The sequence below is a fragment of the Nothobranchius furzeri genome, chromosome 17 (genome assembly GCF_043380555.1).
Source record: "Nothobranchius furzeri strain GRZ-AD chromosome 17, NfurGRZ-RIMD1, whole genome shotgun sequence".
In the NCBI taxonomy this organism is placed as follows: domain Eukaryota; kingdom Metazoa; phylum Chordata; class Actinopteri; order Cyprinodontiformes; family Nothobranchiidae; genus Nothobranchius; species Nothobranchius furzeri.
This window is the reverse complement of record NC_091757.1, coordinates 46,710,070-46,736,732: the sequence shown is the minus strand read 5'-3', so window position 1 is coordinate 46,736,732 and position 26,663 is coordinate 46,710,070. Positions and strand designations below refer to the sequence as shown.

The 26,663-nt window shown below is 40.7% G+C and overlaps 1 protein-coding gene across 4 annotated transcripts; it reads right to left on the bottom strand.

The window, feature by feature from the left end:
* Nucleotides 1-30: 30 nt before the first annotated feature.
* Nucleotides 31-23,864, bottom strand: clip1a (CAP-GLY domain containing linker protein 1a). Of its 4 annotated transcripts, XM_015972988.3 has the most exons (28): nt 23,728-23,864; nt 19,505-19,796; nt 18,778-19,325; nt 18,070-18,194; nt 17,744-17,960; nt 17,439-17,636; nt 17,255-17,346; nt 17,116-17,176; nt 13,604-13,708; nt 11,619-12,527; nt 11,407-11,523; nt 11,229-11,286; nt 11,034-11,117; nt 10,774-10,930; nt 10,511-10,676; nt 9,875-10,090; nt 5,434-7,887; nt 4,684-4,821; nt 4,467-4,573; nt 4,236-4,356; nt 4,075-4,127; nt 3,918-3,938; nt 3,443-3,560; nt 2,805-2,955; nt 2,651-2,703; nt 2,087-2,092; nt 1,048-1,175; nt 31-973 (listed from the first exon to the last, which is right to left on the bottom strand). In XM_015972988.3, the coding sequence occupies exons 2-28, from the start codon at nt 19,593-19,595 to the stop codon at nt 745-747; spliced, it is 6,723 nt and encodes a 2,240-aa protein (XP_015828474.3). In that variant the 5' UTR covers nt 19,596-19,796; nt 23,728-23,864; the 3' UTR covers nt 31-744. The 4 variants fall into 4 exon arrangements, with proteins under 4 accessions (XP_015828474.3, XP_015828477.3, XP_015828478.3 ...); XM_015972991.3 differs by lacking the exon at nt 2,087-2,092; XM_015972992.3 differs by lacking the exon at nt 3,918-3,938.
* Between the last annotated feature and the right edge of the window lie 2,799 nt (nt 23,865-26,663).

The following is a 26,663-nucleotide window of genomic DNA, read 5'->3' as shown; positions in this document are numbered from 1 at the left end:
TATTATTTCAAAGACAACAATGCACAGAAATATGTTTTCAATTAGTCCATAAACTTTATTTTTATAGTTTTTTTAAAACATGTAGCGAGAGATGCCAAAGTTTTTCATTTATGCAAACAAATCATTTTTTATCAATAACAAGCTTTCAGAAAAGTTCATAATAACCAAACCCAGAAGTCTCACAGTAAGCACAAAGTTTCTTACTGATCAACATCAGAACTCCTTAAAAAAGTTCCCATTAAAGCCAAAGAGCACTGGGCGTATGCTCCACCCCAAATCTCCCATCATAAAATTACACATATAGCATTTTTAGGCATAGAAAAATAAACTATGGCTCACCAATTCTCTTTTTTTGCACAAACCTATATTTGTTTTTCAATCAAGTTTTTTACAGTTTGAAATAAACACCTTTTATGATACCATTTTAATCTTATAGCCCCAGGTATTTTGTGCAAATGTTAGGATATTGATAAATTACCAGATCTGAGGAAGACCACAGCTTCTCCCAGAACCATACATCCACTTACAGTTACTCTCCCGCGCACACAAACCCAGGATAGCAACAGTTTCCTTCCAACACCCATTTACAGTTAAAAACAATGACTGGTAGCTTCTGCGTGGTATGTTTCTAGATGCTACAGGAGCGCTTAAAGGCCGATGTGGACAGCACAGAACCTAGGAGCACGGCAGAACCAATGTGATGAGCAAATATACTGACTGTGCGAACAAGGGTTTAAAAGGCTTTTAAAAGGTCTGGTCGTCATTACAAAAGTCGGTCCAGTGGCCAAAGACCTCACAGGTGTCGCAGTAGGGTCGTTCGTCGCTCTTATTGCCGTGGTAAGTGGTGTGTGGAGGCGAGTCCGGCATCTGCTCCTGTGTGGGACAGTCCTCCGTGTCATGGAGGTCGAAGCAGTCGCAGATGTCGCAGAACAGTCTTGGAGGAAGCTTACTCTTTGCGGGTTGCTGGTCGTAGCTAGAGAGAGGAATTAAACAGCTGTGTGAACATTGGTGTGAGATGTTGAAACGTCTGCTGTGAAGGGAACTTACCCGTCATCATTTTCCAGTTCATTTGGATTATTCCCATTGAGAGCCGCAGCAGCCATTTTCTCCAACTTGTCTTTGAGCTCCTCGTTTTTCCTCTGAAGGTCAACAATAACAGAGTTCAGGAATTCAACCTGTGAAGACAAGAGAAATGTGTGGCATAAATTCATGACCAGGCAAATACTGATTTATATTGCAATAAGTTTTTTTTAATGTGAAATTATCTAATATTTTTGAAGTGCTAACGTCTTGCCTCAAAGATGAACTCAGTCCTGATAACAGAGGTGAATCAGTGACAACATGAAGTTAGGAATGACCAGAACCAGAAAAATACCCAATATGAATCTTAATGAAAAGTATTTTAACAGGGTCTGCAGGTTTAAGGGAGCCAAATTTAAGACTTTTTAAGACCTTTTTTTAAGGCCACTTGGACCAAATTTAAGCTATTTTTTTAAATTAAATTTAAGCTATAATTTCCAGCTATTGCCTGGAACCGGTGCTGACCACATCGCGAACGTGGGATTATCCATCCAGTTACCATTAATGTTGCACTTCCCCATGGCGCAAACTCCCACTAGCTTGCTCATCTAAAAATAGCCCCCTTTCACAACCAACCGAATGTGCACGGTTCCGCTTACGCCAATATCATAAACAAAAAATGCTGAACACTAACTTGAAATTCACGAAAATTTTATAGAAATAAAAGAATCTTGTTTATTGGGTCTTTGGTAATTTAAGACCTTTGGAAACTCTATTTAAGGATTATTTGTCATTTTTAAGGAATTTTAAGGCCTTAAATTTGGAGAAGCAAATTTAAGACTTTTTAAGGACCTGCAGATACGCTGTTTTAAGATCTGATGCATCTATGACATTTAAAAAGAACTTAAAACAGTTGCATAAATGATAACGTTCTTAATCGATTCATCTTTGGATGACAGTTTCTACACTTCCCCACTAACTACGGTGTGATTGAACAGAATGAGACAAGAGCCACAGCGGAAACATAAGCATGCACAAATGAAGCTGATGAAAAACAGTAACAAACCGCAGCCTGACGGTGGTGTAGCATTGCCAACATCAGAAACAGGGAAGAGGAGGAGTTGAATTTATTATGATGAGAGAGAGAAGAAAAAAAATGAAACTTGCATTAGGACCCCATTTCTGCCAGACAACACACATGTCATCACACACATACACAGATTATACAGTATAATGTTTTTGAACAGGAGACAGAGGTGAATGGACACACTGATGGAGCATTATGGTTCTGAGTGTGGCTGAAACCCACTCAGGTGAGAGGATGGGAGGATCACGCTGTCATTCAGACCCATTTTCACCTCTGCAAAAGCATTATACTGTAACCAGAGTCCACACTGCCCCAAAAACTCCAGAGTCTATGATTGTTTTTATAGAATCTGGAAGCAAATTAATGCATAAAAACTCTCAATTCGCACGGACAACATTTAGTAAGGCTGTTTCAGTACAGCTGCCCCAAAAAGCTTATCAAATAAAATATTATTAGAAAGGTTTATGGGCAGAGTAGGAAACCATCAATACATAGAAAGCATAAACATTGCAGCTAATTCATGATGAGGTTAATAGCACAAACCTGACTCTCCGCTGTCTCTTTGTCTTCCCTCATTTGGTCTAAAGTCGCATCACCTGGGAAACAAACCAAACATGTCGTTCTTCAGATCATGAAAAAGACTCATTTAGAGCTACATGTAAGCGTAACCGTAGTTCTTAGTCACTCCCTGTGTTACCCAAGGACTTGTTGATATTGTCAGGTCCAGCTGTGAGATCTTCCTCCAATCTCCGAACACGCTCCTGTAGGTTAGCTTTGTCCTGCTCCAACGTCTGAATTGTTCTCTGCAGAGTCTTAATGGAGGCACTTTCTTCCTGCACCGCAGCCAACTATGGAATAAAATAAACCACTGTAATAAATACTGAACAGAGACTATGACTCTTTATGTATTTCAACAAAACAACGTTGGAAAGCACAAGCAATAATTTACGTCACTTATCAAGTCTAGTTTTCGGCTGACAACAGTCATAGATTACCTTTCAGATTAAGAAGAAATTATATGAAAGCAGGTCATTACTTGACAGAGGTATTAAATCTGAGAATGTCTTTAGGATCTTTTGATTTTTGTTTTCGATGTCTAAACAATTATTCTGCAAGAGGATTAATTAGCTTCAGAAAACATTTCTTTTCAAATGTGAATATTTGAGGATTTGAGTACTTAAGGGTTTGTAACAAATCAGGAAAGAAATGTGCTTCTGACCTGTAATTAGAAAATTAGAGAATTTAATTAGAAAACAGGTTTCTGCTCCTAAATTCTTTAGCTTATTTAATACGTTTGTCAGTAATGGCACCTAATCACCAATGTTAGTGTCTTACCTCACTCTTCAGGTTTTCCACCTGCTGCTCCTTTTCTGAGATTAAGGCACTGTTTTTATGGAGGGACTGTTGGAAGGCAGCCTGCTCCTCATTCAACTGCTTCTTCAAAGTGCTTTCACTGTTTAACACAATGGCAGTTTCACATCAGAGTGGAAAAGTGCAAATAGGATCAAATGAAAAAAAAAAAAATGTTTTAACCTGTTTTAATAAATATCTTTCATGCCATTTATTTATGGAGAACCAAAGATTTACCTACAGCAGACTTTAGAGGATTTTATTAACAACACAGTGTTGAATGTGTACGTGTGTTTGATGATAAAACTGAGTAAAAAAATTATGAAATGTAAAAAATGAGGAACAGAAGCTGTTTTTGTCAAGCAGATGACTCAAAATGTGTTATCAGCTCTATGAATGTGTCAAATTAATTTCTTTTATGAGATGATTATGACAAAACATATTGAATAGCATCAAGTACCTGAAGGCATTACATGGCAGGCTTAGAGAAAAGAAGCACCGCATATAATAAGTGTCAGATGAAACGAGTAGGTTTTTAAGAGGGCAGTTGCAAAAATACTGATAAAGAAAAAACCCAAACAACTAAATTATCTCAATATATAAATATATTTTCTAACCTTTGTCTCAACTCTTTCAGCTCTTTTTCGAATTTTGAGTGTTCGTCCTGCAACTTTGGAGAAACAAATGTAAATGTAGTCAATGCATCGCAAATAAATAATAAATATACTACAAAATATTAATTATAGTAGCGACAACAATAATGATGAAAGTGTCTCACCTTCACAAGATCACTTTGGTCTTTGTGACTGTTGTCAAGCTGCTGGGACAGCTTGTTGTTCTGATCTTGCAGAATCTGCAGAGACTCTGACTTCACAGAGACGGCTTCTGTAAGTTCTTCACTGCTCAAAACAGAAATGTTAATAATACATCTGTTGATTAAGAATAATCTGCCAAATGCATATTTATAAACCTATTTTTTATTTTTTTTGTTTAAGTTGAATGTACTCACATTTCCTGAAACAAAATCTTTGTCTTCAGCGTTTTTGTGCAAAGTTGTTCTTTGGACACTTTCAGGTCTTCTTGATACGTGGAATTCTCTTTCCTGAGAGTTTCCAGCTAAGTCAACATTGACAAATGTGTTAATAACTGGTAATAACGTGTTTTTCTCTTTATATTACTCTAACTCTTGAAATGTCCATCCTTTCCTCGGCTAAGCCTCCTCTCACCTGTGTCTGTAGTTCCTCCTTTGAACCCTGGAGCTTTTCCAGCAAAGACTGAGCTTCATTCTTCTCCTTCAACAGAACAGCGTTCTCCTTTTTCAGCTGTTCAATCGCTTCAGAAGTCTTGCCAGCAACCTCTGTGGCCTAAACAGTGCAAGGAAGAAAATTACTAAGATCTGTGATTTCTATTCAAAAGCAACCCATTGATATACATTTTTTATTGTCTCATCTCATTTCGAAAAAATCATTTGCATTAATTTTATTGGAATAATTATCTATGCTTAGCTAATAAAGTTTATTACCAATTAAACAACTAAATTATCAAAATAATTGCAATTTTCAAGCACAGTCTTGTTTGCAATTATTGAAATCAGAGGGAAGGAATATCATTTCTACAACCTGTGGTCTCAGAACGGAGACAGAAATACAGTCAAGCTGTAAAAAAATTGAGATATCAGATCGAGATCTTTTCAAAAGGATAAACTGTTGGGCTTTATGTAGTCATCCATAAAAAAAATTTAAATGTGCTAAAAAAAATCACCCTCATAATGGTGTAAGCGGTCATTAGCTCACGTTATAAGCCCACAGGAAACAGCTGGGAGCTAAGAATAACCAACAGCAGTTAGTAGATGGAAGATGAACGTTAAGACATGAAAAGAAAAGGGAGACGAACCAGCAGACATGCAGTGAGAGGGTGGCATAGCCCCAGCAACACTAAGGTGTGAGAGTCAGTGATTAGTACTGGAGGAGAAATACCTCAAGCTGCTTAGAAAGAGCATTTTTTAGTTGCGTCTCGAGGTCCCTGACTTTCTGCGTGGCTTCGTCCCTCTCCACCTGCATGGCATCCCTCTGAGCTGTGACACCTGAGAGGCTGCAGGAAATCTCTTCTTTCACTGCAGCAGATGCGGATACCTCTGCAACAGCATCCTTGTACTGTTCTTCCAGTTGTTCTTTCTCAGCCTGCTTGGACTGAACTTCATCCTCCAGATGTTTCTTGCTAGCCTGCAAACACCTCACCTCTTCCAGAAGTGTCGAGCGTTCGGCGAGCCAGTCCACCTTGTTTGTACAGAGAGTAGAGTTTTCTTCCTCCAGTTTAGACTGCTTTGCTGACAGCTCATCTTTCTCTGTGGTTACCAAAGTCATTTGTTTGTCCACTTCTTCAAGCTTAGATAATAGCTGCTCCTTATGTTCCATCAGTTTGTGATTTTCTTGCTCTAGCTGCTTTAACTGTGTTTTCAGAGCCTTCACCTCCACCATAAAGGACTTATTCTGCTCACTGGCATTCTTGAAGTTGGATGAAATGTCTTTATTTTCTTGTGTAGCTGTCGACAAAGATCTCTGAAGTTCCTCCAGCTGTTTGAATAAACCATCTTTGTCAGACATGGCTTTGTGCCGTTCAACATTTTCTGATTGCAACTCGGTCTCAAGAAGGCTCCGGGCCTCAGACAGAGATTCAATCTGACTTTTTAACTCCTGGATTTGTTGAAGCAAAACCTGGTTCTCGTTCTGTAAAAACTGCACTTTGTTTTCAGCCCCAGCCTGCAGTGTCTGAATCTGACAAGAATCATTTTTCAGATTATCCACCTGCCTAACGAGCTCTAGATTTGATTTTTCTAATTGGTCTTTTATTCTTTCATGCTCACAGACAAGTTCAGCTTTGGCCTTCTCCAGAATTTCAGCGTTAGAGGAAAGTTTCTGAAGTTCATTTTGTAAGCCAGCTTTCTCTCGCTTCAAGGAGTTCAGCTCAGCTTCCAGCTCACTTTTCTTCTGGGTTTTATCCTCAAGCATGGCTGTTAAATTGTTCTTGTCTTGAAGAAGATCGGCATTGCTTCTGGTAAAGCTATCTAACTGGTCCCTAGTGCTACGGATGTCACCAATTAGCTTTTCTCGTTCAAGAGAAAGAGCCTCCTTCTCAGATGTGGACTTTGAGTACTTCTCTTCTAGCTCTCCTTTCTCAACGGCCAAGCGCTCATAATCCATGCTCCTCTGCTCTAGAGCCGAATCTAGGCCCATCTTTTCTTTTCGCAAATCATGCAACGTCCTCTCAGCTTCAGAAATCTGAAGGCGCAATACTTGTTTCTCTTGTTCAAAAGCAGATAAGGCCTCTTTGAGGTTCTCGTTACCACGAGACTGTTGTTCCGTTGAAAGCAGCAGTTTCTCCTTGACTTCTTGCATCTCTCTGATCAGCTCCTCCTTCTCATTGGAGAGTTTTCTTTGGTTTGCAATCAGGTCCTCTTTCTCCTGCAGAAGGTAGAGCTTTTCAGAGTCTGTAACTTCACTGCTGGTCTTGAACTCTTCCAGCATCTGAGCCAGGCTTGTTTTAGAGGCATTAAGCTCGGCACACTCACGAACTCGACTATCCAGGTCTTTCTTAATTAGATTCAGCTTGTTCTGAAGTGCCTCCTTCTCAGTCTCAAAGTTGGTTTTGTCTAAAGCAGCAGCACTGATTTCAGCAGACATTCCTACTTTCTCTTTAGTTAGTGTTTCTACCAGAACCTGCAGTTGAGTTGTCTTCATCGTAAGATCTTCTTTTTCTAAATTCAGAGAATTGACTTTTCCCTGCAGCTCTACATTCTTAGAATCAGCCGTGTTTCTGGCATTTCGAGCTGCGTCTCGCTCCGATATGAGGCTCGCTCTCTCACATGTGAATTTTGACTGGGTTTCATTGAGATGCTCTTCAAGTCGGTTTCTCTCTTTGCAGACATTTTCATAATCCTCAAGTAACTGTTTCTTTTTAGACTCGATTTGCTGAATGTCCAACTGCTGCTTTGAGACATTTTCATCCTTCTCTGAATTTTGTCTTTGAAGCTTCTCGATTTGAGCCAAATAATCACCTTGACCGTTCTGCAGCTCTTTGGTTTCATTCTGGGCTTCTTGAAGGAGGTGTTTGAGAGTCTCAATGTCCTTTTTCAGTGAAATGCTCTCTTCATCTGAATGTGTTTTACTAGCGAGTAGCTCCTCTTGATACTCAGAAAGTTGATCTTTAGCTTTTAGCAGCTGTTCATTCTGCACCAAAAGATCTTTATGACTAATCTCAAGGGCAGAGAGCTGATTTTGTTTTTCAGAAAGCTGCTTCTCCAGTTCCTCTCTCTCGGTTTTAACTTCTCGACTTTCCTTACATTTGTTTTCCAGATCTAGACTCAAGTTTTCCAACTTTTTGGATAAATGGTCAACGTCATTTTTGTAGATGTCAAGCTCAGCAGAAAGGCGCTAGAAAAATAAAGGTGAAAGAAAAAAAAAGGGGAATATATATATATATATATATATACACACACACACACACACATACAGACACACAGGGTAATGTATGAATAAATACAAAGCAAACCACCCAGATATGAAAATAAGCGATATGTAAATGGAAAGCCTCAGAAGGATAAAAACACTGCAAAAGTTCACACCTGAACTTGTAACTCAAAGTAAACGAATAAAAAGTAAAACTTGAAAATATTCACCTCCCCCCAACAATATCAAATAATATTGATGTAAACATATGGATTTCATTCAAAACAAAGGAAATGACTGCAGAGTGAGAATGTAAAACCACTTTCTACAGGGCTGTTATTTTATGTAATCATGCAGAAATTACTTTTGATGTTCTAGCAGAACAATTATTAGAATTTTTTTAAGATGAATTATAATAAATTTAGAATGTGAAATTAAGTCCTGGGTAGAAGTGAACATTTTCTTGTCTAAGGCAGGAATATAACAAACCCCAGAAAAGCTTTTGCCAAAGTTAAACATAAGAAGCTGAACATATGTCAGTTGATTTGGAACAAACACAAACAGACCCACAATTTTCTGCAGACTGTAAACTGCTCTGATGAGGTCAGCAACATGATTTGAATCAACGTGTGTGTGTGTGTGTGTGTGTGTGTGTGTGTGTGTGTGTGTGTGTGTGTGTGTGTGTGTGTGTGTGTGTGTGTGTGTGTGTGTGTGTGTGTGCGTGCGTGAGTGCGTGCGTGCGTGCGTATGGATGAATGAATGATACACTATAGTGTAAAGTGCTTTGCCCCGGCTTTCCACGGCAGCCGTCAGCAGCACGTTACTGCAGCAGCACGTCATAGCTACTGATAGGAACCGCTGTGGTCAACAGAACCTTTTCCACTGGAGCCGTCGGCAGCCGTCAGCAGCGCGAGTCGGCCGCGTCTCAGGAGCAGCATGTCGCGGCCTTTACGCGCCGGTTCTATTTTCTACGCGCGACGCCTCTGAAACGGGTCAAGTTCGACATTTTTGGGGAAGGAAAGACAGGAAATCGGACGCGGAAATGGAGAGAAGCTCCCGAGATTTTCAGAATAAAGAACGTACTGCCTTCCGGTTGCTTTACTTTTAAAAAAGGTTACTAACTGTGCGTCCCCGTGAGAAGTTATAACCTAGCTAGCGGTCTCCTTTGTTTTTCAGGTCCGTATTGGCGATTATAAAACGGACAGAACATAAAACACAAACCATGTTGTAGTTTTCTCCTGCTTGTTGTTGTGTTTACTGACGAAGTCACTCGTGTGACTTCGTGCTCGGTCGGTGACAGCTGCTCCCCTGCTGCTTCGCGTCTCGTGGGAAGGGCCAAGCAGCAGCTTACGCGAGCAAGACGTGCTGCTGCAGTAACGTGCTGCTGACGGCTCCTGTGGAAACCCGGGGTTAGAGTCCTCTGAAAGGCTCTATACAAGTGCGGGTCATTTATCATTTGTGCCTGATTGATGGATGAGTAGAAAAGCTGATAAACCTGCAATTTATATAACTAACTGGTCAAACAATGTTTTTTTTATTTGGTCAATTTTATCTATTTATGACATTAAAGCATTTTCTATGGACATTTTTTTCTAATAAAAAATGAATTTGCATTTGAGGTTTAAAGTCTGCAAAAGTGATATTTCAAATTAATTTCAGAATCAATTACGAACTAAAAATAAAAAATGCTGTACATATATCCATTTAAAGCTGTGAATTGTCTAAAGATAAAATAAACGAATCTTTGTTTTGCTTGCCCTTTTTGCTTTATTCTCCATGCCAATTGACAATAGACATCTCTAATTATTAGAATTCATTAGAAGAAATTTTCTTAGAATTTTGAAATGACAATGTTAATAAAACTAATAACATTCTTGAATTTGCTTGTAGTTTTCAATATTTTGCAAAGTAATTTGATGACATGATGATAAAAATGTGTAAAAAGACTGAATTGATGAGCTTGTACGCTTACCTGAGCCTGTTCTTTGTATGACTGCAGCTCAGATACCATCTTCTCCAAGTCTTGAGTTTTGTCCTTGGAGGACGAGAGCTCTGACTTTAACTGTTCCACATGTGTCTGCAGCACCTCCAGCTCCTTCATGTGGAGCTCTGATGCCTCAGAGAGGGACTTTTCTTTTGATGCCTTCAGATCCTGCAGAAGGAGCTCATTCTGTTTAAGAGTTGTCTCCTAATAAACAGAAAACAATAAAGATAATAAACAAATTACAGTTTTAACAAATTTGTCAGACATAAAAGGTGTTTATCCTGAAATGTTCAAGGATCATTTTGGAGAAGTGAATACTAACAATTGTCTGCCACATTAGTGCAGGTCTTGACAGGATTTTCCATCCAGAGTGAGACCATATATGGGAGTTAATCTTTCACAACAATTACAGAACTGCAGCTACTTTCACTGCTTGTGTGGCTTTCCGTTTACTCATGGAGATTTTCAAATATCAGTCAAAGGACTGTCATTCTGGACAAGCTACACACAAAACAGCTATTTTTCAGACACAATCTTAGAAAATCTCACATGTTCAAGAATAAAAGCTACATAAATCATGAAAAATCTTAACGCGTTCTTTGAAGACAACTCCAACATACTAACCAAGTTAGCCATCTTCTCCTGGAGGCTATTTATTTGAGACTGATGGGCATCTTTGGTCTCTTTCAGCTCCTGCTCCTTGTTGGACAGCTCTTGTTGAAGCTGTTCATTCAGGTGTGCCACTCTCTCTTTCTCCTCTGCTAGCTGATTCTGCAACTCCTCCAGTCTCCTGTTTGACAACAAAGAAGAGAACATGCAGAAAAAAATGCTTTATTAAATCCATAACATTTAAGCAAAACACAAAAGGTAAACATTTTATTTCGTACCTTTCCTTCTGTAGGAGGTCATCATTCATTTTTGTCAGCTGTACTGAACTATCACCAGTTGCCTTCATTATGTCTGAAATATCATTTTCCAGCTTGCTTTTGTCCTTTGAAAACTGCTCAAGCTTTTCATCTGAAGCCTTCAGTTTTCTTTCTGTTGCTAAATTAAAACACATCTGATTATAGGCCTATGTTTAAAAGACATGACAGGTATACTAAAGTGAAATAATGAAGGAGATCACAACATTCTAGCACATGCTCACCAGCAAGCTGACTTCTTACAATCTCAGCCTCTGTAGTTAAGGTGGTGCACTGCTCTTCCTTCTTACCAAGTTTCTCAAGTGTTTCTGCGGAAAAAGTAGTTGTAATCAACATTCTTTGGAAGATAAACTTAAAACTGTGGTAAATGAGAAAATGTTGCTGTAAAATATTTGATTACAAGTGATAACATCTTGTACCTTGCATTGTTTGAGCAGATTTAATCAGCTCCTCTGTGCTTTGTTCCAACTTTGCTTTCTGCCATGAAAAAGTTTTATTTATGAAAATAAAATCAAATGGAAAAATGCACGTCTTAAAAGCACTGAACAAAAAACATGAAGGTATTAGTTTACATGTATAGAAAGCCATCAACCTCACCAGGCTGTGGTGTTCTTGTTCCAGGGAGTCTTTCTGCTGATTTACAGTAGCCAGATTCTGCTGTAAAGAGACAACTTCCTGTTCTTTACTCTCCAGCTGGGAGCTCAGTTCACTAACCTTGAATTCAACAATTAAACATGAAAAAATTATTTCCATATACTAACAATGCAGCAGTACAGCACTGGAACCAAAAAGTGTTTTTAAAAACCCACCTTTGCTCCATGGCTGTGTCCCTGTTTCTGCACCTCCTCTAACTGACTCTTCAGGGCCACAGACTCCTGGTTAATTTGAGCTAACTGGCTGCAGAGAGCCACCACTTCTGCCTTCTGCTCTTTGGTTTCTCTGTCTTTGTCTTGAACCTGCTGTGCTATCGTTGCTTCCTTCTCCTCAAGCTCCTTAACCCTAATTTCAGCAGCATGAAGCTTTCCAAGAACGTCCTCCATCTCTACAAGGTGCTGCTCCTCTGCTCTCTCAACACTGGACCGTAGGAACTCCTCCAGTCGCTCCTTGTCCTCAGTCAAAGACAACAGCTGTGCCTTCATTGCTTGCATCTCTTGAGTCCAAGAGGAGACATCAGCTTTGTGTTTAGCTGTAGTCTCATCTAAAGCCAACTTGTGCTCCAGCTTGAGCTTTTCTAAAGCACTTTTGGCTTCTACAAGTTCCTCTGCTTGGACATCTGCACCTTTGCTGAAGGAAGCCTTCAGGTCTTTTATAGCTTGTTGATGGGAGTCAATGGTGGACTCCAACTTAGAACGCCATAGTTCTACAGTCTCCGCATTCTCCTTTTCAGCTTGGCTTAATCGCATCTGTAACTGTTCCTTCTCACTAGACAGCTTTACAGATGTGGCCCCAAGCTGAGAAACTGCTTCACTGTGAATCTTTTCTTGAGCTTCTAGTTTCTCTTTGTATTGCCCCATCTCTTTTTGCCATTTAGCTTCTTGAGTTGCCAGCTGGTCCCTAAGAGCATTTATCTCCTCCAATAAGGGGGATTGGGTAGAGTTAGACACATCAGAGCTCTGCTGGATCCCAACACGCAGCTGCAGGTCTGCTACCGCTCTTGTTTTCAGCAAAAGGTCTCTCTCGAGTTCCATAATACGTGATCTTTCTGACACAGTAGCAACCTTTAAAAGTAGAAACATAGCACTTAAAAATCTGTTCCAGTTGGCATAACTGTATACAGAAAAATTATTATTAATAAAACATAAACTCTTATAACTGGTACAAACAACTAAATATGGAGGTAAACGTTTGATCTCTAATGGGGGGGGGGGGGGTCAAACTGCTTCCTTAACCAAGTCTTAAAAACATCCTTATACTGACCTCTAGTGGTTGTAAAAGGTATAGCTTTAATAATAGAAGTGAAGCAAACTATGCAAGATTATTTAAATCCAACGGTTTAGCTTTAATCCAAATTAATAAATTTTATAATTTTATCAAAACATGAACAAACATCAGTCATTAACATTAAGATGCAATCGTGTTTTCTGTTACAGCTTAATCCCATAAATCTGCTTTAGTTTATAAACCTTTAAAAAACATGGTATTTAGCTGTTTTAACACACTGTTTTAAAGCTTAATTATGACAAGGATCAATTCATTAAAACCATCTTTGTATAAGAAAGGTGGAAAAAAAGCCTTATTTCCAAAAAATGACATGAACTAAACAGTATTTCTACGACTGATACCATGGAAAAACACCAGGGTGTTTAGTCTGGGAAGTGAAGCGGCCTTTAGCAAAACGCAGGGACGCCAAAAAAAAGCAGGACAAATGGATGCCAGTGAGGATTGGGAAGTAAAACACAGGACATCTAGGAAAATGATTCGCTGGGGAGAAGGGACAAGATTGTCTGTCTGGTTAAGCAGCTAAGCAGCATTACCAGTAAAGCAGAAGTTTGTTCAGTTGGGCAGCTTGTTTAAAGTATTAAGGTGTCACTCTGAGCCATTTGATTGGTAAAACAGAGTGGCAGGAGACCAAATTGTGTAACTGTTAATATTTAAATGCAGTTTTCTCTATTTGAACACAAAAATGTGAACTAATTCACATTGTTTTGTATGAGGAATTTTGATGCGTGAAACTGGAAATCCACATCTTAAAAAAAAAAAGCAGTCATGTGAAACCTAGGAAGGTCTTTACCCCCTTAAACCCAGCTCAGACCCTCTATCCCAATGCAGCACATCCCAGAGCAGAATTCATTACCCTAGTGTCTTCTAACTCTCTTTGGAGTTTCTCAGCTTTGGTCTTTTCAAAGAGCAGGCTCTGTTCAAGCTCCTTAATGTGGGCATGCTCCAGTCTGGTCTGCGTCTGTTAGTAAACAAGGAGGAGAGGAAGAGAACACACCAGTGCCACCATCACATGCCAGCCCAACGCAGACAGAGAGGAAGGGAAACAGCAAAGTAAGTGTGTGTGTGTGTGTGTGTGTGTGTGTGTGTGTGTGTGTGTGTGTGTGTGTGTGTGTGTGTGTGTGTGTGTGTGTGTGTGTGTGTGTGTGTGTGTGTGTGTGTGTGTGTGTGTGTGTGTGTGTGTGTGTGTGTGTGTGTGTGTGTGTGTGTGTGTGTGTGTGTGTGTGTGTGTGTGTGTGTGTGTGTGTGTGTGTGTGTGTGTGTGTGTGTGTGTGTGTGTGTGTGTGTGTGTGTGTGTGTGTGTGTGTGTGTGTGTGTGTGTGTGTGTGTGTGTGTGTGTGTGTGTGTGTGTGTGTGTGTGTGTGTGTGTGTGTGTGTGTGTGTGTGTGTGTGTGTGTGTGTGTGTGTGTGTGTGTGTGTGTGTGTGTGTGTGTGTGTGTGTGTGTGTGTGTGTGTGTGTGTGTGTGTGTGTGTGTGTGTGTGTGTGTGTGTGTGTGTGTGTGTGTGTGTGTGTGTGTGTGTGTGTGTGTGTGTGTGTGTGTGTGTGTGTGTGTGTGTGTGTGTGTGTGTGTGTGTGTGTGTGTGTGTGTGTGTGTGTGTGTGTGTGTGTGTGTGTGTGTGTGTGTGTGTGTGTGTGTGTGTGTGTGTGTGTGTGTGTGTGTGTGTGTGTGTGTGTGTGTGTAGGGCAGGGGAATAGGTACCGGATGAGTGTGATGGGTGAAAATGAGCAAACAACTCCCGTGCAGAAATTTCATGCTATGCTCCAAACACAGATTTTTTTTGAGTGTTGGAAAATACAGAACAAGCAGATAAAAAAGTGGACATGTATAATGGGCGTGCAGGTTGAGGATGTTCATGAGAACAGTTTAGCAGTAAACATGCAAAACTGACAACTTGTAATAAAAATAAATAAATAAAAAGGAAACAGGTCTGTTATGCATAGAAAATGTTATAATGTGTATCAAACCAGTGCAGACAAGTTTAAATGTTTCATTACAGCATGAAGAGAAAGCAGTGCTGGTTTCCCTCCCCATTACAATCCTTTATCAAAATAGATGATCCTCTATTATAATGGTTACATACTAGTTTACTAGTTAAACTTAGCATTTTTTAAAATCCACCTTATCCTCTACACCTGTACTGCCGGTAAACCAGTAGCATCTTAACAAGTTCACCCATTTTTCTCAATAGATTTACAGCGCTCTCTAGGATAAATGAATGCCTTGTGAGTTGATCTCTATGGGGAAAAAGCTCTGCTGCTCATGTTTCAGGAGGTAGTAGTGAGACAGAAGAGGTGAGCAGAAGACAGAAAATCTTATTTCCTGAAATTCAGACATCTCGCCTTTGATTGGCTAACAGCAACGTGACTTTGCTTCGCAGCTAATATTTAATCTCCACAAATAACACAAGCCTGAAGGAATTCTGCAGCACTGTGCAGTTGCTAATGCTAATGGTTAGCTTCTACTAGCCAAGACTTGCCATGCTCTCTCCTAGATGCTAAATCAACGATGGGCAAGTCCATGAGTACTAATTTACATTGTGAGATAGATCTGACTGTCTTTTCTAACCCAAGTGTTTCCCTTGTCTGTTTTCTAGCGGCGGCTAATGCAGGAAATAGGGTTAGAAGACTATTCTTGTGTTTAGCCTGCATGTGAAACTCAGAGTTACAGATCAGGTTTCAAAAATGAAAAGTAAAAACACAGTTTTTCTGTGTACTTTGTCTTTAAGCATAATCCATAACCACACTGCTTTATTTCTTCGCTGATAGTAAGAGTTTATACTGTTAATTGTGTCTTTTTTAAAACCACAACAATTTCACGCTACCATGTGTGTGACGTGTGATTAATACTAGAGAAATTAAACTTTTTGTGCTCAAGAAATAAAAATAATCCACTCCATGTGGTGCAACAAGAACAAAATCATTTAAATGAACTTCCAGGCTAAATGTTGTACTTTTGGTCTAACTTGAATGCTTGAATATTGAAAAAAAGGTGCCAGGTAACATCAATCTAAATTCAAACGCTGTGGTGCATTAAAAGTTTCATAGACACAATATGACCAAATTATCTGTTAAATGAACTAAAAAAAACGTATGTAGCACGTCATGAAAAGAAACAAAGCAGAATGGATTTGGTTATGATCAGTGACTACTCTTGTTTCTTTTAACCCTCTGCAATTTTTTTTCTTTCGCTTTTAATAATTTTACTTAATAGTACCAAATAACTTGGTGGCACAGTTACCCTGAAAATCAACATTCTATTAAATTCTTCAGAGAAGTTAGTCCCTTTTGGTAGCAGAAGTGAAAAGGGATTCAGGTCTGTGGTCGGGAAGTGGAAGGACAAATGAGCATCCAGTGGTTTCATGCTGAGTACTGGATCGACAGAAAAGACGAGGGGGAAGAACAAGAAATACGATCACACCACTGGACTGGGAGTTACAGCTCAACATTAGTACAACTTCCAACAGTTTGCTATTAATAACTGTTTTAGTTCAGCCTAGTCGTTTTGTTTTTAGTCGCTGCATTTCAAGCTACATGCAATTTGGGATGATTTCACAGCTTATGAAAGGGTAATAAACTGTTAGTTTACGAGTTAGAAAAGAAGATAAAAGGGGTTTTCCAACCCTGTTGCTCTTATTTTCAACATCTATTTCAAGCTTGGATGTCTTCAGGATTACTAAGAAGATTCCCCTGTGCAGCACTGTGGAGTAAATAGATTGATCAGATATGAAGATCCAACTATGCTCCTTAATTCTGTCTATCGTAGCTATGGATAAAAACATGACTTAATGTGAGTGAGAGGATAAAAAACACAATAAGAGCCTTATTCATCTCTATTAAAACAGGTAAAAATTTACAGAGCATAATGTTATACAGATAAAGAAAACATTTTCCAGTGATTATCAACTAGTTTGTGTAATTTACACAAGACCGACAGACTTTTAAGATTGCAGTTAAGAGACGTTGTATGGCTTTATGGGAAATCATGTGTGGTTATTCCTTTTAGCATAGCCTTGTCATTTAGATCTGAGTGGTTTTTCCACCACTGGGTACATTTGACAACCCTTCACCTAATCTGAGATGAAGCCAGCATCAAACTGTTCATGCAAACCCAGCTAAGGAGAGTGCTGAGTGGATAGTCTCTACTGATGACGACAGATGATGCAAATGACCTGAATTGTAGCTCTGTGACCAGGGATGACAGTTGATTCTGTGTAAATGTAACTTGCAGAGGACATCAAAAACAGTTTATTCTACATCTATGAAGCAAGTAAAATGAAAACATGTTTACCAGCCATGTTTTCATTATGGGAAATAAGAAAAGCTGCATAAGTACTTGTAGAAATAAGAGTTAAGTATTGCTAATTTACCTCAAGGTCTCCTTTGGTAATGCAAGCTTCCTCAACACGAAACTGAAGGTCTTCCACTTTCCTATTTAACACAACAATATCATTAACTTAAAATACTGTTCTGAGTGGGTTTTGTCTCAAATTGCTAGAGAACTTTTACCTGCGTTCCTCCTCCAATTGATTCAGCAGCTCCACTTTCTCTTTGTCTGCAGCTTCCACTAAGCCACGCAACTGATCCATTTTTGTCTCCATCTTCAAAAATCAAGGAAAATGAACAGCGATGATGGGCTGATTTGACAATACTTTAATTCTAACAGCACTTTTGTATCTTAGAGTGAGCTTACCTGCTCCTGATCATCCCTGAGCAGGGTAATTTCCTGTTCCATCTCTCCAGCATGGCTGGTGGCCTTAGCAACCTCAGCTCTCTCCATGTCCCTCTCAGCCATTAGCTGCTCAATATGCTGCTGCTTCTCCTTCAGTGCCTCCTGCAGGGCTGTAGGGCCTGAAATCTTTCGATTATACCTTGACGAGGTCTCTGTGAGCTGTTAAAAAAAAAAAAAAAAGAACAGTACCATGATCATAAAGTGAAGAGCAGAATTATAAGGTTTTTTTGTTTGTTTTATTGTTACTAAGCATGTCTTTGTCTCACCAGTCCAGCTCGGCTTGGCTTAGTGTTAACAGAAGATGTCACTGAGCTCATGGTACTGATAGATGAGGCACTAGGGCTTCTCTTTATCCCAGATGGTGTGGCCACCACTTTTCGAGCTGTTGTTTTGGATTTGGCTGGAGTTGTAGAAGGAAAGCCAATGCGTGTGACCTTGTGAACGGGAGCAAATAAGCCATACTTGGGTTGGCACTGGAAATATCTGCAGAAAAACAAATTAATTACAATTCTGTTTGTGTTCAAAAGAGAAAGATGAATTGTTGATAGACAAGTTTTCTGTTAATTATTCACAGTTTATGTGGCTTTTCTACCTGGTGCCAGCCACTGCTCCATCGTTCTTCCCTAGAGGTTCATCCAGTTCCACACCACACCACTCTCCTTTGGCAAAATCTGTTTCTCCAAGGAATCGCACCACTCCTGCCTTAGTGCCACCAACCTAAGATGAAAACAGTAAAAATTAAGTCAAATGTTTAATCCTCTCAGATAAGAAGACAAACTAGCTTTGTCTGCTAGAAAACCCTTAGTAAGATCATTCCATAAGAGACAGAAATAAACAGCTGAGCTTTGAAAAGTTAACACTAAACCCAAACAGGTTTCATTTCTAGTTATTAAAAATTGCACAGCAGCAGAGACTGCAAAATCCCATAGTTGATAATGAGCACATTTCCTCTACAGGACTGGCAGCAATACTTCCTGCAAACATAATGTGCTACACAGCCAATAGGTCTAATAGGTCCAATAGGTCTAAATTAAGGCAAGTGCAGAGGAAGAAAGGTTCCCACCAGTGGACCTACAGAACTGTAAACATAGTGAGTGCACCAGCATGATAAAACATCTTGTTTATGTGTAAAACTTCCTGAGAATTCTACACCAATAAATTCAACTAGAGATGAGTATTTAAAGCTTTCTGCTCATGTCACAGCTGACGTTGGTTAAAAAGCCAAAAACGGTGTTTCACAGATCTGACCCTTTGATGAAATCCTCACATAAGACAGCAGGTTTTATTTTGTAAACATTACCAACACACGATCGGTGATCTTTAGTTCTCGTTCGCCCTTCTTGACTGAGCCGGTGTCTGAAAGGTTGGAGACAGATTCACTGTTGGTGTGTGCGAGGTTCGAAGTGGCAGTAGCCGCTGCCGTGGAAGGGGCCTTCTTAGCTGCTGTTGTAGTTTTGGGCAAGGCAGACTTTGTGGCAGGTGTGTGTGAGGCAACACTTCCAACTGAAGGGGTGGGTGATGCAGCTCGAGAAGCTGTTGCAGTCTGAGTTCCATTAGCCTCACCTTCCGTGCGAGACAATTTAGAAGGGCGGGTAAATATCCCTCGAAGGGCTTCACACTGGAAGTAACGGACGCCTGCCACTGAGCCATCGTTCTTTCCAATCGGCTCGTCTAGGACAACCCCCGCCCATTGTCCAGGAGCAAACTGGGTTTCTCCCAAAAACTGTATGATGCCAGGCTTGTTTCCATTCACCCACACTCGCTCCCCAACCTGGAAGTTTTCTTCAGCATTGTTGTCATCGCCTCCACTGGCACTTGTAGCTGCTTTATCAGCACTAGCAGCTTTTGCTGTGTTTGCAGAAACAGAGGATTTTCATTAAGTAAATGACTTCATCAAACAAACCAAAAAATAAAACATCCTGCTAAGTTAATTATTTTCTTTTTGTATCCAATCCTACAAACCTTTAGTTTTTCAGTATTCAGTGACAAACACTTCAGTGTTAGGATGAACAGGCAGAGATTTATACCTGTGACTGGATTTGTTTTGGGAGCTCCAGATCCAGGTGCCTTAGATATCTTGCTCGGGACTTTGATCCCAGTTGACTTGGCTGTGCTCATATTTCCAGCAGTGAATTGAACCACAAAGCTTGTGTCCGTCAGCGGGGACAGACCGGCTCCAAACCATCAAAATCACAGCCGCCAGCTCTTGGATGGAAAAGCTGTGCTCTCCACAAAAGATCAGGATAAAAAGAAAAAGAAAAAGAAAAAAAAAACAGGAAAAGGGAAAAGGGAGAAAAATTGCTGCTTGCAGGTGGAACTCTGTCAGATAAAACACACACACACACACACACACTGCTTAATTTTTTATTTTTGATCATTATAATTTTAAAAAGCATTCACAGAAAACCTAAATAAATATGGACCAAACATTATATCCATTTAATTCAAAATATACCTGTAAAAAGTATAATTAATAGTTTTGGATATTTATTATTTTTATTATTACTATTAGTAGTAGTAGTAGTAGTAGTAGTAGTAGTAGTAGTAGTACACAGGAATAATATGCATTACATAAACAAGTTAATTAAACCACTGCCATTTATTTTCTTCATAGGGCTTAACAGAGAGATTGTTTCCATTAGTGACAACAAGCTTCTCAGCACACACACTGTCACAGATCTAAAAATAATCTAAAAAACTAACAGCCAATATGGAGTCTATAGTTCACCAATCACAGGCATCTAAAAACCTCAGCAAGCGACCTTGATAAAAAGGCAAGCAACAAATGTTATTTTCCCCCCAACTCAATCCTTCAGCCGACAAAAATCACGCAAAGCTCACTGGCAGCTTTTCTAAAACAGGATTACATGTAGAAACACGACCACTACCAGCTACAAGATTATCCATTTTGTCAGATTACTTTAGGATTCACTGCCTGCTTCAATTAGGACTAATGTCACCTCTACTAGTTGACTAGTTTGCAGCTTTCACACCTATTTCAGCAAAAGGTCTGCTCACACCAACAAAGAACAGGTGTAGTAAAAGAGGAACACAAAATATGACATTACTAATGCAGTCAGTGAAGGTCAAATGCACACAATGACCTGAAGCAGGGTAAGTTGTCTAAATAAATATTTCATAGAATACGGTGTCAAATGTCCAGTTAATATGACACCAAAAAATAAACGTAACTGGTCCTGCATCTTCTCTTTAAAACAGGAACTTCTTTTACGAATCAGTTACAACATTTCTGAGTTTAATATGAAGCTGTAAGCAATACGGCTTTGATTGAGTACAGAAATAAAATGTTGCATTTTAAAAGCCCTGCATTATAAAATAAATTATGAAGTCGGGCTGTTGTAAATCTGCCAGAGACGCTCGACTTAACTGTTTGACTTGTTTGGGAGGTTCACTGAAACATGCTTTGACTTCTGTAAAGGCCTAAAAAGGCCTAAAAGCTGAGGTGTGCTCATCTACCGGCACTGCGAGCAAGCCTTTAGGAAGACTCAGACTTAGCAGGAGAGATTATCTGAAGACTGGATGGGAACAGTTATGTATATTTGCCCAAGATGGAAAGAGACAGCTAGGGAGAGAACGATTTGGTGCATCTCTGCTCATGCTGCAGCCCTGTAGTAACCCAGTCCTGGATAAACTGCCGAAAATAGATCGATGAGTGGATGGAAGAAATGAAGGGAAGCTCTCACACTTGTTCAAGACAACTTCTCAGCGAGAAGGGTGGCCATCAGCAAGCATGGTTTAATTTGAACAGAGTGTTCCAGTTTTTTTTCTAGATGTGTCATCAGCACCATTTCAATTTACTTTCTGTTTATTTTACCTCAAAAAACTGACTAACTTAGCATCCCTTTCTTCAAGCTCTATTCAACAGCAACATTTACAGTTCGCACTAACAGATGTTTTAGCTCAGATTGGTACCCTGATGCACATGATCTACTTACACAAAAATATTTCCCAGCAATGTTAATCTTTCACTTTTGACTCTTATCTAATCTGTAGCTTATGACAAAGCCAAATACCAATGTTTGCAATTTTTTTTAAAAAGGGACTCAAACAGTATCAGAAACTAGAAGATTTGTTATGTAAATTCAGTCCTTTATAATTTACCAGGGATGTGTATTTTTGAAATTCTGGCGATACGATACATATCACGATACAGAGGAGACGATACGATATATCACGATATATTGCGATACATTCATTCAGATGTTACAAGCAATTTTTTTACTGAGTTTATTGTAAGAATGTCCAATAAACAGTCCAAACTGATACGCAACATGTTTAACATGAGGTATCTGAACCATGATGGAGGGTTTTACATTTCAATGGTGGAAACAAAACCCGTTGCACACTGCTGCCAACTAGCGGGTGGCGATTGAATTGCACGAAACGAAAATACACAAAAGTTTGCATGTAAATTCTTTCAAAAATTAGATGCACGGCTTTTGAATATCGATGTAATAATCGCAGGAAAAAATATCACGATATATTGCCATATCGATATTTCCGATACACGGCTTTTGAATATCGATATAATGTTGCTAGAAAAAATATTACGATATATTGCCATATCGATATTTTCTTACATCCCTATAATTTACACTCACTTTTTATGATTAATACAAACAAAAACAGATGGGTGGCTACGTGTTAAACAGAACTGACATACTTAAATGGCATTAGCATGTCAACTTCTGGTTTAATGGTGGAATAATGCAACACACCCAGAGTCCTTTAATGTCAGAACAGAAAAGTGCAGATATATTTCAAATTTCTTCCCAATATTATGTCATGTTATATTTACTAGCTTTGTGATTGGGAAGTGGGATTTGTTAGAGAAACCAGATAACTTTCCACAACATATTTTAGTGAGTTAATATTAGCCTGTGGTTTATACATGGGACCAAGTATAGCAGGTTCAACTGTGTCCTGGATGTCTAGGTGTCCTTCTGCACTTCTACCTCACACAATGAGAAACTTTCTCTAGAGGCTTTCAGCAAAAACACATTTACATAATCAGAAGTATGCATTATATGAGGTATCTAACACTCCCCCAAAGGTTTTGCAATTGCAATTACAATAAAAGTTCCTTTTTTATTGAGGAAGCATCTGCAAGGACAATTACGTGGGCCCTAATGCCCCTGACACAGAAGTTGTGAAAAACAAAACAAAAATAATATTAGAAATTGTTTTGAAGTTACAATCATTATTGCGCACAAGCAACCTTAAAACTAAATTAATATAGTTTATGATCTAATTCATCCTGTCTTCTATGCAAATTGAGGTCACATACATGAGATCAATAAGGTTTTTTTTTGTGTGAACTGGGAATTTTGCAGAAGGATCTTCTTCTTTAGCCCGTAAATGAAAGTCATTGTCTCATACCTTACTAAAATGAATTTATGCTGCTCAGCTACATGAAGACAAACATTAAAAAATATGAATATTAGAAAATCCATTATGCAACAACACTGAGGCTTTGGTCATCTGTTCAAATAGACTAAGCTGTTTTTTTTCCTAATGCATAAAGGCTAAATCATGAAAGCCTTAGTGACTACAACCCTACCACTCCACTACTGCGTAGGTTCAGCATACACTGCGTGCCTGAGAAATTAAATCACATGTTTGTTTGTTTGTTTGTTTGGCTGGTTAGGAAAGTGCTCTGTTAAACTCACTGATCACGTCTGTTGCTAGTAGGATCCCAGATCTGTCGATGAGGTGGCACGTCTGATTGTAGATGCAATAGACTGCCATGTCAGCTAACTTACATCTAGCTAAACTGGGCGTTTAGTGAGAAATAATCACGGTATACAAAAACCAGAAACCGCCGTAAGCTAACCGACTGAAACAAATTCCACAAGTCTAATAATTCCCCAGCGTCGCCGAGGTTCCATCAGTGATCTTGCCACAAGTGAAGATCACTACAAAATAGATTAAATCCCTTTGGTTCGATTCCGGTATGTTACCTGTCGCCTCCTCGGCTATACGAATCCCTCTTTAACAGCAGAGGAAAATCAGATGTGATGATTAGTTGCTAAATAACGTTAGCAGGGAGGCCTGAGTGGTACAGCAAACCGGGGTGGTCAAAAGAGCTGCTACGTAGCTTAACTAAACACCTCAAGTAAAGTCTTCACCACCTGGACAACTTTTCCTTCCGAGTTCACCCTGTTTATCATTCACACATGAAAATTAAAACCAATGAAAATACACAACCAGGGCGTGAGCAGTCACTAACCTGATAGGTTCCTGTTAGAGCTCAGTCTTCTGAGGAAAGAAAAATATCTAGCTAACGAGCTAAGTACAAAACCACTACTGCTCGGATATCACGCACGAGCCGAGCGCGAGCTGTCTCTTCAACGGCCGACTGGAACGTCATCAGAGTGCTGACCAAAGATAATGTGTTAAGGCAAGATGATTCCCCCCGCCGTTTCCAAGAGTTGCATCAATTAGGTAAATATGCAAAAGTGAAGTTTAAAATCTACAGTGGCATTTTTTAAAATACTAAAACCCTGAGGAAAATGTAAGAGAAAGTAATTATGTAACTGTCCCTGAGACAGTTAAAATAAAGTTGTTTATTTCAAATGTTTCTGTGATAGAGAGATGCTTAATTTGGTTCATTTAATTACTAGATAAGATGATAAAAGTGTAACATTGATTAAAAACATGTCTAAAATATGTGATTACAAAATAGGGGTTTGTTAAATATGTAACATGCTGTAAAGTTTGTATGAGGTAGAGTTTGTAATGGTCACATGATCAGAGTTTGGTTTAGAGCGCAACCATAGCAACTGTAACTGCTGTTGTAACTGTAACTGTAACATAGCAGGATACATGGCTACAGATGCGTCTATAGCCTCGACGTTAATGTCATTCTGCATGTGGTCCAAGAGGCGCACACGTTTTCACGGTGTCTGAAGACAATAAGAGAGAGGGAGCAAAATAAACATCCGAAGACATCAGTATGATGCGTGGCCATTCTTTGTTGGGCCCCTGTAGTTACAAATTATGTTGTACTACTAGCCTTTGCTACCCTTTTCAGTGTATCGTCGTCATCTTCCTCCGCTTATCCGGGTCCGGGTCGCGGGGGCAGCATCCCAACTAGGGAGCTCCAGACTGTCCTCTCCCCGGCCACCTCCATCAGCTCCTCCGGCAGGACCCCAAGGCGTTCCCGGACCAGATTGGAGATGTAACCTCTCCAACGTGTCCTGGGTCGACCCGGGGGCCTCCTGCCAGCAGGACATGCCCGAAACACCTCCCTAGGGAGACGTCCAGGAGGCATCCTGACCAGATGCCCAAACCACCTCAACTGACTCCTTTCGGTCCTTTTGGTCATTACCCAAAGCTCATGACCATAGGTGAGGATTGGGACGTAGATCGACCGGTAAATCGAGAGCCTGGCTTTCTGGCTCAGCTTCCTCTTCACCATGACAGATCGGTTCAGCGTCCGCATCACTGCAGACGCTGAACCAATCCGCCTGTCGATCTCCCGATCCCTCCTACCCTCACTCGTGAACAAGACCCCGAGATACTTAAACTCCTCCACTTGAGGTAGGACCTCTCTCCCGACTAGGAGTTGGCAAGCCACCCTTTTCCGGTCGAGAACCATGGTCTCAGATTTGGAGGTGCTGATCCTCATCCCAGCCGCTTCACACTCGGCCGCGAACCTACCCAGCAAGAGCTGAAGGTCAGAGCTGGATGAAGCTAGGAGGACCACATCATCCAAAAAGGAGAGACGAGATTCTCCTGTCACCAAACTCGACACACTCCACACCACAGCTGCCCCTAGAAATTCTGTCCATAAAGGTAATGAACAGAGCCGGTGACAAAGGGCAGCCCTGGCAGAGTCCAACTCTCACCGGGAACAGGTCCGACTTACTACCGGATATGCGGACCAAACTTATGCTCCTCTGGTAAAGGGACTGAATGGCCCTTAACAGAAAGCCACCCACCCCGTACTCCTGGAGCGTCCCCCACAGGGTGCCCCTGGGGACACGATCATAGGCCTTCTCCAAATCCACAAAACACATGTGGATTGGCTGGGCAAACTCCCATTACCCCTCCATCACCCTTGCAAGGGTATAGAGCTGGTCCACAGTTCCACGGCCAGGACGAAAACCACATTGCTCCTCCTCAATCTGAGATTCAACTATCGATCAGACCCTCCTCTCCAGTACCTTGGAGTAGACCTTTCCAGGGAGGCTGAGGAGTGTGATCCCCCATAGTTGGAACCATCAACATATAAATATGTCATACATATTTATATATGAACACACCCTCAGGTCACCCTTCTTAAAGATGGGGACCACCACCCCGGTCTGTCCCTCTACAGGAACTGCCCCGATGACCATGCAATGTTGCAGAGACGTGTCAACCATGACACCCCATATAACATCCATAGCCTTGAGATACCCAGGACGAATCTCATCCGCCCCCGCGGCTCCGCCACTGTGTAGTTGCTTGACTACCTCAGCAACTTCTGCCCCCGAGATTGGACAGTCCATCCCCAGGTCTCCCGGCTCTGGTTCCTCATCGGAATGCGCATATGTGGGATTGAGGAGCTCCTCAAAGTATTCTTTCCACCGTCCGACTATAGCCCCAGTTGACGTCAGCAGTTCCCCATCCCCACTGTAAACAGTGTGAGCGAGTTGCTGCCTTCCTCTCCTGAGGCGCCGGACAGTTTGCCAGAACCTCTTTGGAGCCGATCAATAATCTTTCTCCATGGCCTCACCAAACTCCTCCCACGCCCGAGATTTTGCCTTGGCAACTGCCACTGCTGCATCCCTGCTTGGCTATCCGGTACCTATCTGCTGCCTCTGGAGACCCACAGACCAGCCACGCCATGTAGGCCTCCTTCTTCAGCCTGACGGCTCCCCGAACCTCTGGTGTCCACCAGTGGGTACGGGGGTTGCCACCACGACTGGCACCGGCCACCTTGCGACCACAGCTAGCAACAGCCGCCTCAACAATCGCAGAGTGGAACAAGGTCCACTCGGAGTCAATGTCCCCCACTGTTCTCGGGATGCGGTCAAAGCTCTGCCGGAGGTGGGAGTTGAAGACCGTCTTGACAGGTTCTTCTGCCAGGCGTTCCCAGCAGACCTTCACTATGTGTTTGGGTCTGCCAGGTCTACACGGCATCTTCACCTGCCATCTGATCCAACTCACCACCAGGTG

What these genes read in the sequence shown, in the direction of transcription:
- clip1a (XM_015972988.3), bottom strand. Translation starts at nt 19,595, where the DNA reads ATGAGCACAGCCAAGTCAACTGGGATCAAAGTCCCGAGCAAGATATCT. An exon ending in CAAAACAAATCCAGTCACAG is followed by an intron (nt 19,326 to 19,504) that starts GTATAAATCTCT and finishes CTGCAAACACAG; the next exon opens with CAAAAGCTGCTAGTGCTGAT. An exon ending in AAGATTTTGTTTCAGGAAAT is followed by an intron (nt 4,357 to 4,466) that starts GTGAGTACATTC and finishes TGTTTTGAGCAG; the next exon opens with TGAAGAACTTACAGAAGCCG.